The sequence below is a fragment of the Canis lupus genome, chromosome 9 (genome assembly GCF_003254725.2).
Source record: "Canis lupus dingo isolate Sandy chromosome 9, ASM325472v2, whole genome shotgun sequence".
Taxonomy (NCBI): domain Eukaryota; kingdom Metazoa; phylum Chordata; class Mammalia; order Carnivora; family Canidae; genus Canis; species Canis lupus.
Window position 1 is genome coordinate 44,043,813 of NC_064251.1, and position 13,942 is coordinate 44,057,754.

Below are 13,942 nucleotides of genomic sequence, written 5' to 3' on the forward strand. Positions count from 1 at the left end.
TGTAGTAAAAAGAATGTGAGCCAGACACAGCTAGATTCCTATTCTTATTTACTAGCTTTAAGAATCCAGGCAGTTACTCAACCTCTATGTTCTGTATTGTAAAATCTGTATTATTTTACTGTAAAATTGACCCTGTATCTGTGAAGATTAAAGGAGGTAAGATCTATATATATAATACAGCATCTAGTATTTAGCAGACAGTGAATATTGGTTCCTCTTTCTACCCCTACACCTTTTTCTCAACTGCAGTTAACAAATCCAAAAAACATTTCATTGGCTATTTATTAAGCTGTATTCCTTCAGGGTCTTTGGCCATAATTAGCCAAAATCTAGTAAAAGTGAAGTGCTAGGAGAAAAGTGAAAACAGAAGAAAAATCTGGATGCAAGTAAGGCTCCCAGCATCTCTAGTGATAGCAGTGACTTGTGTAGGACTCCAAGGCCAATCAGATTATAAAACAGCACACTTAATAAATGACAACATTGGTGACTAATAATGAAATTCTTTATCACTTTGGAGAAAGAGTAAAAGTCACACATTGATAATCCATGATGCCAAGCTTCTGAAGAGTAAAAATTTCCCAACGAAGAGAGGTATCTCCCTTAGTTTCTGTTTTATCAATATGAATAAAAACATCTGCTCCTTCACCAGCAAGTCCGGTACTCAAAAAGAACTGACCGAAAGTCTGGAAGAACCACCAATTCAAGTGTGAAGGGCTAAAGCTTCCAAACACAGCCACTGTTTTCTGTCACGCATCTTCATCTCAGTGGGGACATGGCCACTGCCCAGGGAACCTGTGGCAGGGATCCCAAGGTGGAGCAGCAGCAGATGTCATGAACACTGTGTGGTAACAGTGGCTTACAGCTTCCAGGCTCATAGCTCTGCGTGATGAGCTTCTGCCTTTAACAACTCACTGGGCTTCATGAAGATGCCTTCCATGGCTTTCCAGTAGTTGTTCTGGCTTGGCTGGGCCATGCCATGTACCTCCTTTTGCCCACTAATAGGTCGACCATATTGTTCTCCTGTGACGGACAGCAGAACTTCAGTGGAAGAGTGCTTGAACCGCACCTCACCATCCCTCACCCAGTAGGGCCCATTACAGAGCACAGTCCAGTCATCCAGATAATCACCTTCACCTTCCTCACCAAAAGCACTCACTTCCTGAAAGACACAAATGGTAGCAATATTAGCATGACTGACACATAGGCTTGGAAAGGAGAGGGAAAAACTAGGAAGAAAAATAAGAGGCTTTCCAGTATTTAAAAATAAACTGGGGGAAGGATGCCTGGGTGGCTCAGCAGTTGAGCATCTGTCTTTGGCTCAGGGCATGATCCTGGTCCTGGGATCGAGTTGTGCACTGGGCTCCCCGCGAGAAGCCTGCTGCTCCCTCTGTCTATCTCTCTGCCTCTCTGTGTATCACATGAATAAACAAATAAATAAAATATTTTAAAAAAGAAAAAAGTCAGCTTTTAAAAAAATAAAATAAAAATAAACTGGGGGAAAACTTTTAAAATAATAAACAAACTGTGGAAAAAGATAAAAAGACACAAAGGACATGAAATCAGTTGCCCTAGGATTATGTTCCAAATACTAAGTTTGCAAGTAATCCTGTATTTGCCTTATATCTTCTCTTACAGTCTTACTCTTGCTATTTGACTTTAAATATTTCTGCCTCTTTATATTTTAAGAGACCCGGTGAGCAACACAAATTGAAAGGGGGAATGGACTGTGGAGACTGGCAGATCTTGAATCTCCACTCCGTGTAATTCCTTAATTTTCTCCTCTAAAAACTGATGACAGTATCACCTTTACAATAATTTTGAAAACTAAATGAAGTAACAGAATAAATAATAGCAGAGTCCTTCCACTTGTCTTTTAATCCCATTACCCTTAAGGCCAAATATTCAGTTTCTACTGCAATAAAAAAGTTATGGAGTATTTCAGAAATAAATAAATACACGCTAAGCTATATAAACTATATAATTTTAAAGATATTTTTATTGGGTACCTGGGTGGCTCAGTGGTTGAGCATCTGCCTTTGGCTCAGGTCATGATCCCGGGGTCCTGGGACCGAGTCCCACATCAGGCTCCCTGCAGGGAGCCTGCTTTTCCCTCTGCCTATGTCTCTGCCTCTCCAAGTGTTTCTCGTGAATAAATAAATAAAATCTTAAAAAATAATAAAATAGGGGTAGCCCTGGTGGCACAGCGGTTTAGCGCCGCCTGCAGCCCGGGGTGTGATCCTGGAGACCCAGGATCGAGTCCCACATCGGGCTTCCTGCATGGAGCCTGCTTCTCCCTCTGCCTGTGTCTCTGTCTCTCTCTTCGCTCTCTCTGAATGAATAAATAAATAAATCTTTAAAAAATAATAATAATAATAAAATAAAGATATTTTTATTTTTTTATTAATTCTTTTTTTGGTAAAGATTTTATTTATTTATTCATAGAAACAGAGAGGGAGAAAGGGGGGCAGAGGCACAGGCAGAGGGAGAAGCAGGCTCCCTGCAGGGAGCCTGACTTGGGACTCGATCCAGGGTCCCCAGGACGCTGCGCATGGGGGCTGCCCTATTTTTATTTTTTTGAGCAAGAGAGAGAGCACAAACTAGGGGAGAGGCAGACAGACGGGGAGAAGCAGACTCCCTGCTGAGCAGGGAGCCGTATGTAGGGCTGGATCCCAGGACCCTGGGATCATGACCTGAGCCAAAGGCAGATGCTTAACCGACTGAGCCACCCAGGTATCCTCCAAAAACCTTTGTTAAGTCTGATCTAATCGTAACAAAAACATCAGACAAATCCAGAGAGGAGCACCCTATAATATACTTGACCAGCATTCCTCAAAACCGTCGAGGTCATCAAAAAGAAGAGTTTGAGAAACTGTTACACCTAAAAGAAGCCTGAGGAGACATGACAACTAAATGTAATATGATATCCTGGATGTGCTCCTGGAACAGAAAAAGTACAGTAGGTAAAAATTAGGAAATCAAAATAAACTATGGAATTTAGCTGATAACAATGTATGAATACTGCTTTATAAACTGAAGAAAATTTACCATACTAACATAAGATGCTAATAGGAAAAACCACGTGCAAAGTGGGGGTGGGAGGGAAGCAGTCATTAAGGGCTATCTCCTAAAACCTCAAGGCTTAAAAAAAAAATGGCATAATATTGGGAGGCCTGGCTGGCTCAGTAGGTAGAGTATGTGATTATTGATCTCGAGGTGCTGAGTTCAAACCCCACATTAGGCATTGAGCTTATTTTTTTTTAATTAATTAAAAAATAAAAATTAAGGGATGCCTGGGTGGCTCAGCGGTTGAGCATCTGCCTTCAGCTCAGGGCGTGATCCTGGGGTCTGGGGATCAAGTCCCACATCGGGCTCCCTGCAAGGAGCCTGCTTCTCCCTGGGCCTATGTCTCTGCCTCTTTCTCTGTTTCTCTCATGAATAACATCTTTAGAAAAAAGAAATTTTTTTTAAATTAAAAAAGTGGGATAATACTTAATTCATTTTCCTAATGTGGTTAGTTGGCATCATTTAAAATAATAATCTTTTTAAATCTTTATTTTTATTTTTTTATTTAAAGATTTATTTTTATTTTATGATAGAGAGAGAGACAGACAGGCAGAGGGAGAAGCAGGCGCCATGCCAGGAGCCCGACGCGGGACTCGATCCCGGGACCCCAGGAGCGCACCCTGGGCCAAAGGCAGGCGCAAAACTGCTGAGCCACACAGGGATCCCCTCTTTTTAAATCTTTTATTTATTGATTCAGGAGAGACACAGAGGCAGAGACATAGGCAGAGGGAGAAGCAGGCTCCATGCAGGGAGCCCGATGTGGGACTTGATCCTGGAACTCTGGGATCATGCCCTGAGCCAAAGGCAAATGCTCAACCACTGAGCCACCCAGGCGTCCCTAAAATAATAATTTTTATTCAAAATTTAGAAAACGTTTATTACAAGTATAGTTGACACACATTGTTCTAGCAGTTTCAGGTGTACAACATTGTGATTCAACATGTCTATACATTATGCTATGTTCACCGCAAGTATAGCTACCACTGGTCACTACACAATGCTTTTACAATTATCACCAACTACATCCCTATGCTGTACCTTTTATCCCTGTGACTTCTTCATTCCATAGCTAGAAGCCTGTTATCTCCCATTCCCCTTCATCCATTCTGCCCATCTCCCCAATCCGTTCCTCTCTGACAACCATCAATTTGTTCTCTAATAGGTCTGATTCTGCTTTTTGCTGTTCATTTGTTTTCTTAGATTCCATATATAAATGAAGTCATACAGTATTTGTCTGACTTATTTCACTTAGCCTAGTACCTTCTAGGTCCATCCATGTTGTCACAAATGGCAAGATCTCATTATTTTTTTATAGCTGAGTAATATTCTGTTGCATATATATGTATACACCATATTTCCCTCACCCATTAATCTACTGATGTACACTTAGGTTGTTTCCATATCTTGGTGATTTTAAATAATGCTGCAATAAACATAGTGGTGCGTTTATCTTTCCAAATTCGTGTTTTCATTTTCTCTAATACTTAGTACTAGAATTATTGGATCATATATTTCCATTTTTAATTTTTTGAGGAACCTCCATACTGTTTTTCACAGTGGCTGCACCAATTTACATTCCTACCAACAGTGCTCAAGGGTTCCCTTTTTTCCACATCTTTGCCAACACTTGTTATTTCTTGTTTTTTGATTGTAGCCATTCTGTAAGGTATAAGGTAATATCTTACTATGGTATTGATTTGCATTTCCCTGATGATTAGTGATGTTGAACATCTTTTCCTATGTCAACATTGGGTTTCTTTACTGCAGAATTTATCAAGATGACTTATGATATGCTAACACATACCTTTTGTCTTTCCTCATTTCTTGATTTCATCTAGATGTAAAGTCTATTTTGACCAGAAACAATTTCCTTCACACTTATGAGACAAAGGCATTCTCCAGGTCTGCACACACAAAAAAGAGTATCTACACCTTGAAAAGAAAGGGCTAAAACCAAAATATTAGATAACTCAACTGAGTTATGCACAGGGCATCAATGATCCACAGGATGCCATCTCACCTGGTTTCCAGAGAGAGGTGAGGTGAAGTGGTGACTATGAAGGTTTCGGCCAGTGTTGACATGTGTCAGCCGGATGGGCTGGCCACATCTGATGGGGGTTCCTCTCTCACACACTGTAGCTGTTTTCCCCCGTATCCTCCAGTAACTATTGCTGTCATCCACAGAGGTTACACCTGTCACTGACTGCTGCCCACTACCTGCAGTTCAAAAAAAAAAAAAAAAAAAAGGTAAAGAAAGGAGAGTGAGCTCAACCTAATCCCTCTCTTTTCTAAGGCCAATAATGCGTCCTGTGTCATAAAACAGGTTTGAAGGAGTGGAGAGAGGAAACTCTATGCTTGAAATTTTTTCATCTACAGCATTTAAATATAAGTGAAAAATAATGTTTATATTTCATATAGTACACATACTTAAATATATGTTATTACAATAATACATAAACATCATTATTTTCCGATAAATTATACTTAAGACTGTAGCATATCAGAAAACTAAGAATTTGCATCAAAGGGCACTAAATAAATTAACTTATATCCATTTTTTTTTGAAACACAACTATTAGTCACCTATATACAATAACCTGGATAGCCCCTGGTATATGCCAGGTGTTTAATCACATAATAGAAGTATGTTTAGGGATCCCTGGGTGGCGCAGCTGTTTAGCGCCTGCCTTTGGCCCAGGGCGCGATCCTGGAGACCCGGGATCGAATCCCACGTCGGGCTCCGGGTGCATGGAGCCTGCTTCTCCCTCTGCCTGTGTCTCTGCCTCTCTCTCTCTCTCTCTCTGTGTGACTATCATAAATAAATAAAAATTTAAAAAATAATAAATAAATAAATAGAAGTCTGTTTAATATTATTCAATGCTTACTATGTATTACAATCAAAACCTTGTCACATTTCACAATAAAAAGGAGACCAGCTTTTGCTTTTGCTGTCAACTTTAATCCAAGCAATTAATCACTGCAGGTCCTGAATTCCCCATAAGTTATCTATCAATAGGTTATAAAAGTATTTATAAGGGGACATTTGGGTGGCTCAGCGGTTGAGTGTCTGCCTTCAGCTCAGGGTGCGATCCCAGGGTCCTGGGATTGAGTCCCACATCAGGATCCCTGTATGGAGCCTGCTTCTCCCTCTGCCTATGTCTCTGCCTTTCTCTGTGTGTCTCATGAATAAATAAATAAATAAATCTTTAAAAAAAGGAGGGGTATTTATGGGGATCCCTGGGTGGCTCAGTGGTTTAGCACCTGCCTCCAGCCCAGGGCATGGTCCTGGAGTCCCGGGATCGAGTCCTGCATCAGGCTCCTGCATGGAGCCTGCTTCTTCCTCTCCCTGTGTCTCTGTCTGCCTGCCTCTCTCTCTGTCTCATGAAAAAATAAATAAAATCTTAAAAAAAAAAAAGTATTTGTAAGTCCTCTAAATTTGGTTAATACTGCTTAAAGAGGTACAATTCTTCAGGTTAAAAGGCACCAAGTTAGGGCAGCCGAGGTAGCTCAGCAGTTTAGCGCCTGCCTTTGGCCCAGGGCATGATCCTGGAGTCCCAGGATCAAGTCCCGCATCAGGCTCCCTGCATGGAGCCTGCTTCTCCCTCTGCCTGTGTCTCTGCCTCTCTCTCTCTCTCTCATGAATGAATAAATCTTAAAAAAAAGAAAAAAAAAAAGGCACCAAGTTAAACACATAGCTACAGGCTTAAAAAGGAAAATATACAAATAATAATTGGTAGTAGTCAGCTAATGTGTACTGAGCACTTTCTAAATGTGAGATACCAATCCAAACCTTTTGCCTGAATATTCTTATTTGATACATGTATATATTCTCTAAAGTAGGTATTATTATTATCATCCCCAATTTACACTGGAATGTCAGAAAAGCTGAATAGTACACCCATGGTCACACAGCACCAAGAGACAGCGCTGGGGTTTGAACATAGATAGCCCAACTCTAGAACTCCCACAAAGCTTTACTTTCTGTCGTTATATCAGAAAGACTACTCTCTCATATAAACTCTGGGGATATTCTATTCCCTAAACCTTCATCTACTACTCAATTCTTTAAAGGCACTTGACAGGGGCTCCTGGGTAGTTCAGTGGCTGAGTGTCTGCCTTTGGGTCAGGTCATGATCCCAGGGTCTGGGATCGAGTCCCTTACCAGGTTCCCTGCAGGGTGCCGGTGTCTCTCATGAATCAATAAATAAAATCTAAAAAAATAAATAAAGGCACTTGACACTTTCCTTGTTACTCTCTTTTTTTTTTTTAAGATTTTATTTATTTATCCATAGAGACACAGAGAGAGAGAGAGAGAGAGAGAGAGAGAGGCAGAGGCACAGGCAGAGGGAGAGGGAGAGGGAGAAGCAGGCTCCATGCAGGGAGCCCGACGTGGGACTTGATCCAGGGTCCCCAGGATCAAACCCCGGGCTGCAGGCGGCGCTAAACTGCTGCGCCACCGGGGCTGCCCTGTTACTCTCTCCTGTTCTTCCTAGCTTTGCCTTCAGTCAGCCTGGCCTCACCTGACAGCCTTTTAATGACACCTTTCACACTTAACACATTACACCTTGCACCACAATTATATGGGTGAACGTCTGTAGCCAACCTACCAGCTTCTCTCTATTGCCTCTTCCACTCAGCTCACAATAAGTTTGTTACATCTTTTAAAAAAAAAAAAAAAAGAGGCAAACCAAGCCTCCTTCCTTACTTCTTGGTTATTGCCTTACAGCTCACTTGGTCCTGGGTTATTATCATGTATCATTAAATTATAGTCCATACTTTGCGTCTTCTATTTTTTCAGTTTTATTCAACCCTTGACTTCCTCTCCCCATGATTCAGAGATCAGACAGCAGATGGGACTGCATTCAGAGTGGTATGGCTGTAGACTCCTCTCCCACCCTTAAACATTGGGATCACTCAGAGTTCAGTCCTTATCCACTCTATACATATATATTTTTTTTTTTTTAAGATTTTATTTGCTAGAGAGAGAGAGAGAGAGAGAATGAGCAGAGGGAGAAGCAGACTCCCTGCAGTCAGCCTGATGCGGGGCTCGATCCCAGGACCCCAGGATCATGACCTGAGCTGCAGGTAGATACTCAACCCACTGATCCACCCAGGTGCCCCTTAAATACTTACTGATCGGAGATCAGGACAAAAGCATTTATACATGCTTCAACAGGTTTTTCAAGTGATTCAAATTGACACCAGATTGAGAACCACAGTTCATTCTGGGCAATCGCAGGTACTCTACCCACATCTTCAATTCCCCCCACCCCCAGTACAATGATGTTGTACTTAACTCTACCTCAGGCTCAGCACAGATCTCTTTTGAGCTCCAGACCGAATCTGGTTCTCAAATCTAGCTGCCCATTACAAGCACCGGAAGAAGTTTTCAAATCTACAGATTCCTATTGTCAGACCTCTCTCCCACACTGATTTAGTAGAATCAAACTAGGAAACTAGATCAAGTTAAAAAGTAACAAGCTAGACACACAGCAGGTGTTCACTGAATGGCTGCTAGGATTATAAGACATCCCAAGGACAACAACTCAGTTCCTTTCCTAGTCTAACTGGTCAGACATGTTTTGAGAATCATAAACCACAGACTAGCCCCCATGCTCTCTTAGCTAATAGCATCATCAGTCATCTAAGATAGAAATCTAGCAATGATCCTAGATGCATTGCGTATCCTCACTAACTTTTCTCTTTTTTGTCAGTTGTTTTCCTGTAACTTGCTAACTGGCTCACTATTGTATCTCCTGTGTCTAGAACAATATTAGGGACATAAGAGTTTATTAAACCTACACTGAATGAATGAACGGGTCAACAAACTGCTAAATTATAAATGAACCCACAAACCAAGCATTTTAATTTCCTATGTTATAAAGCCCTCTAAGCGGTTTCCTCTCAAATTCCAATGAGTGCTTAAAATTCTTACAAGTAGGGTAAAGTTTGAATAAAAAGAGGCCAGAGAAAGAGTTGAAGAGCGAGTTTAAGATGCAGAACAGCTAGAATAGAAAGATACAAAGAGTGAGGTCTTGGAGTTCAAGACTTCTTTGGTACAGCACTTACTGTAATTTTCTACATGTCTGTCTCTCCCGCACTGAGTAGTGCCACCCTGGAGTAGCTGAAAGCAGGGTTTGAAACTGGACAGATTTGGTTCGAACCCCGCCTCTGTCATTCACTAGCTGCAAGGCTCTGAGCATGCGATTTGAGTTTGTTTTCTCATCTGTAAAATGAGGATAACAATCGTCTCCTCCTCGTAGGAATGTTATAAATCCTAAAAAGTACATGTGTAATGTGCCCGATACGTAGCTCACCGGATAGAAGCTGGTACTACGCCCAATTCTCCGCCTCTAGACCTCAGGAATCTCCCCCGAGCTCCTCTAACCTTCCCAAACCACACCCCTCAGATCTTCTCTTGGCTCCGCCCCCTCCGGAGCCTACCAGGCCTTCCCAGCCCACCCGAACCCGGGCAGCAGTACCTGACCCATAGCGCACGTCGTGTGAGTGCAATCGCACGTTGTGGCGCGTATTGAGTAGCTTCACCACAGAGCCGCATGTAACGACAGCCAGATTGGACGCCCCCACAGCATTCCACAAACCTCCCAACAACAGTAGCGACACCACAGCCATCCTAGCTGTAGCGCACAGCCCCTAATCTTCGGAGAAAACTCGGCCCCTCCCCGGAACCGGAAGCTGCGGACGGAACCACAGAGAGGAGGAAATGAGAAAGCCCTCGTCTAGTCTTTATGGTTCCTTTGGCTAGAGCGGCCTGAGGAAGCCGCGAGGCCTGACGTTTCCGATCCCGAAGCTCTGTTCCCAAGTCTCTGTGACACTTACCTTCCTGAACCGCTACGGCAAGTATTCGCGTCCTCCCAAACGAAGCCCCGAGAGCCGGGTGAGAGAAGAGAGAGCAAGAAAGAGCCCGCCCACTCCCAGTGACAGGGAGCCGGAAGTGACGTAGCACGTTGACGCAGCAGCGGCGGCGGTGGCGGCGGAGGGGCCGTGCGGTGGGTCCGTACTATCCTTTCCCAGTCTCGGTTCGACGACTCCATTTTCCTCGGTGGGGGCTTAGCGCACCGGAGTAGCGGCGGCTTCAGGCAGGTAAAGTTCGAACTGGAAAGCGTGTTCCTCTAAACCGGTCAGGTGAGGAACCAGGCTCCTAGGGCCTGGTCCCGTAAGAGAAGAGGTACTGGGGAGCCGTATGCGGGAAGAAGGGGGCCCTCCGGGCCTTCTCTGCTCTATGAGGGGGAAAGGAGAAGGAAACCAGAGTAGTTGCCTAGAGTCTCAGAGCTTTTCCTAACCCTGTGCTACCCGAAACCCGTGAATTGGGTGCCCTGTTGTATCAACAAGCTTCCTGGGATTCCGTCCTTCTCCCGAGAGCTTGTGAAAATTGGGCCACGCCAAAGGATTGGGAATGGAAGGACTTGGGGCTTCTGAGTCAGGATCAGGTGACCGAATTTTTTTGTTCTGGTGGTGTTAAATCTACGGATCTTACAGCAGCTCGGCCATCAGGCTACAGGGCGATGCCAAATACCATCTTTTTCGGTATTGTTAAAAATAAGATTAGAACTTTTTATAGATGGTTGCCTCCATCAGTCGCCTACCACAAACATCAGAATAGGCTATTAAGTCAAAGCTTCATTTTCTTCCAGTTTCTGCCTTTCTCTCCAGGCAGTCCCTTGCTGGAGCAGTTCGTTCCTTTTGGTGGTTTCAAGAAGTGATACTTATTTTTCTTTAAGAGGAGGCCTAAGCTCTCTGATAATATGTCCATGGAAATTCACTGTAATATCAGAAGTAGCAAGGGAGTATTGAGTTACACCGCTGCTATTAACGAACATAGAGAGTGTAAACAGTTTTGAATTTGATTAATTTCTTCGAGAGAAAAAAACGCCTACTTGCACTGTTTATTTGGAAGTGACTGGTTCTAAAGTGTATTGATTACAAAAGTGTGATTGTTTCCTTATCCTCTGAATTTAGATCCCTTTTCTATCACTTGTGTCCCTTCAGCCAGTACAAATACATTCTTCTTTAGCTGGCTTGTATGGCTACAAGATAAGATAAGCATAGTTACTCCCTAAGAGGTTTAAATCTCATTTAGAGGTTAATCACGTTTAGAAGTGGTGCAGTCTAGAGAGGCTCAGTCACGTTTCACAGTTGTCCCTCAGTAGCCCTTCACAAGAAGGGGCTATACTGGAAACGGTCTTTGGAGGCAAGTAAATTTGCCCTTGGTCTTAAGTTCTTGATCTCAGTAAGTGGCACTGTGATCAGGACCCTGTGTAAAGTCCTTGGATTCTTCCTATTATTCTCCAGTAAAATCAGTCACCCAGTCCTACGTTGCCATGACATACACATTATGTTCTGGCATCCCCCTTATCCCCCTCCAACTATCCTCCTACTTTTTTGATTTCCCTTCAAAGTCAGATTTCTCTGTGTGTCAACTTTCTTGAATTTTATTCATTCTTCGGACTCTACTAGTCTGGTATCTCTTATAACCACTTGGTTGAAATTTTTCTGGTCAAGGTTACCAGTGATTTCTGTATTGCTAAATATCATGGATACTTTGTTCTTTCCTCAATCCCTGAAATATGCAACACAGTTTACTCTTGTCTTGCAGCTTTCTTCTCTTGGTTTCATTGACACTTCACTACTGAATTGTCTCCATTTCTCTGGTTGCTCCTTCTCAGTCTCCTTTGCTAGGCATTTTTGCTATCTACCTAGTTTCTAAGTGTTGAATTTCCTTCAGAGTTTAATCTTGGGCTCTCTGCCTACTTCCTTTAGGTGATCCAGTTTCATGGCTTTAATTACCATCTGAAAGCTGGCACCTGTCAAGTTCAAATCTCTAGCCAGCCTTTTCTATATTCAAGAATCCATACACAGAATGCCTGTTTAATAGCTCCATTTGGATGTCTCTCAGACATCCCAAACCTAACATCATAATAAAAATAACATTTTAACTTTTTTCTTTTAAAGATTTTATTTACTTATTCATGAGAGACAGAGAGAGAGGGAGGCAGAGATACAGGCAGAGGGAGAAGCAGGCTCCCTGCAGGAGCCTGATGCGGGACTCAATCCCGGACCCCGGGATCACGCCCTGAGTCAAAGGCAGACGTTCAGCCATTGAGCCACCAGGCATCCCTCAAAAAGAACATTTTAGTTTTTGCATCATTCCAAACCTGGTTTGTACTGTCTCACTAGTACTCTCGTCCACATGGTACCAAGGCCAGACCTCTGAGAATCCTCTGGGATTCTTTTCCCTTGCTATCCTTCTCCCGAAGTCTTTTGGTAAGTCCTGTCACTTCTTCCAAAATATATTTCATTTTTTTTTTAAGATTTTTTATTTATTTATTCATAGAGACACAGAGAGAGAGAGAGGCAGAGACACAGGCAGAGGGAGAAGCAGGCTCCATGCAGGGAGCCCGACGTGGGACTCGATCCAGTGTCTCCAGGATCATGCCCTAGGCTGCAGGCGGCGCTAAATGCTGTGCCACAGGGGCTGCCCCCAAAATATATTTCTAATCTGTTTTCTGTTCTCCATCTCTGCTTCTATCCTATTCCAAACCACCATCATCTTTTGCCTACAACAGTGGTATCCTCAGTTTTTCCTGTTTCCATCCAGATCCCACTGCAGTTCATTTTGCAGGTAGCTGGTCAGTCTAATCATATCACCTTGCTTTAAACACTCCAGTGGTTTTCCATGGCCTTCAGAGCCTCCACTTAAACAGGCCCCTCCTTCTGCAACTCTACTGCCTTCACCATTCTCTGGTCACATTGTCCTTGGGACATTGCCTACCATATGCCAAGTTCTTGCCCACCTTTTCTACTAGGAATCTCTTCCTTTGGCTCTTTTTTTTTTTTTTTTTTAATTTTTTATTTATTTATGATAGTCACACACACACACAGAGAGAGAGAGAGAGGCAGAGGCAGAGACACAGGCAGAGGGAGAAGCAGGCTCCATGCACCGGGAGCCCGACGTGGGACTCGATCCCGGGTCTCCAGGATCACGCCCTAGGCCAAAGGCAGGCGCCAAACCGCTGCGCCACCCAGGGATCCCTTCCTCTGGCTCTTGATACCACATCCTACTCATTGTTGACATCAGCCTAAACTCACCCTCTCAGAGATGAGGGTATTTATTTCCTTCCTCGTAATTACACCAAGGTTTATTTTGTTTGTGGTTTGTCTCTTACACCAGAATACAAGTATTCTAGGAACAAGGACTTTTGTTTTCTACATGCTTGACATGTAGTAAGCACTTATTAAATAAATCTTTGCTGAATTACCAAGTAAACTAAGTCAGTTCTGTTTAAAACCCTGCAGGGAGGACGCCTGGGTGGCTCAGCTCTTGAGCACCTGCCTTCGGCCTGGGGCATGATCCTGGAGTCCCAGGATCAGGTTCCCACATCAGGCTCCCTACATGGAGCCTGGTTGTCTCTGCCTCTCTCTGTGTGTGTCTCTCATGAATAAATAAAATCTTTAAAAAATAAAATAAAATAAAGCCCTACAGGCGCTTCCCAGCACCTTTTAGGGTCCAAAATCTTTAACTTACCCTATCAAGATCCTTAGAGCTTCACTCCAACTCATTATGAACCTTTCTCCCTCTCTCTAGTCAAACTGGCTCTCACTGTCCCTGCTACAGCATATCCTGAGGCTTCTGCTGGAAGTACTCTTCTCCAATACCACTACTCCTCACATGACCACCAAAGAAGCCAGTTCCTTGGCTAATTCCTCCACAATCTTACAATCTTTATTTAAAGTCACTTCCTCGGGGATCCCTGGATGGCTCAGCGGTTTGGCGCCTGCCTTCGGCCCAGGGCATAATCCTGCAGTCCCGGGATTGAGTCCCACATCAGGTTCCCTGCACGGAACCTGCTTCTCCCTC

The 13,942-nt window shown here is 43.3% G+C and overlaps 2 protein-coding genes across 3 annotated transcripts in view; one reads left to right on the plus strand and one right to left on the minus strand.

The window, feature by feature from the left end:
- Positions 1-264: 264 nt before the first annotated feature.
- SDF2 (stromal cell derived factor 2) lies at positions 265-9,759 on the minus strand. The gene is made up of 3 exons (XM_025476390.3): positions 9,546-9,759; positions 5,084-5,280; positions 265-1,159 (listed from the first exon to the last, which is right to left on the minus strand). The coding sequence occupies exons 1-3, from the start codon at positions 9,694-9,696 to the stop codon at positions 872-874; spliced, it is 636 nt and encodes a 211-aa protein (XP_025332175.1). The 5' UTR covers positions 9,697-9,759; the 3' UTR covers positions 265-871.
- Positions 9,760-9,762: 3 nt separating this feature from the next.
- The window catches only part of SUPT6H (SPT6 homolog, histone chaperone and transcription elongation factor), a 37,017-nt gene continuing 32,837 nt past the window's right edge, over positions 9,763-13,942 (plus strand). Inside the window, exon 1 of one of the 2 annotated variants that reach the window (XM_025476380.3) lies at positions 9,763-10,167. The gene's annotated coding sequence lies outside the window, so the exon portion shown is untranslated. The remainder of the gene's footprint in view (positions 10,168-13,942) is intronic. The other variant, XM_025476381.3, reaches the window with a different exon arrangement.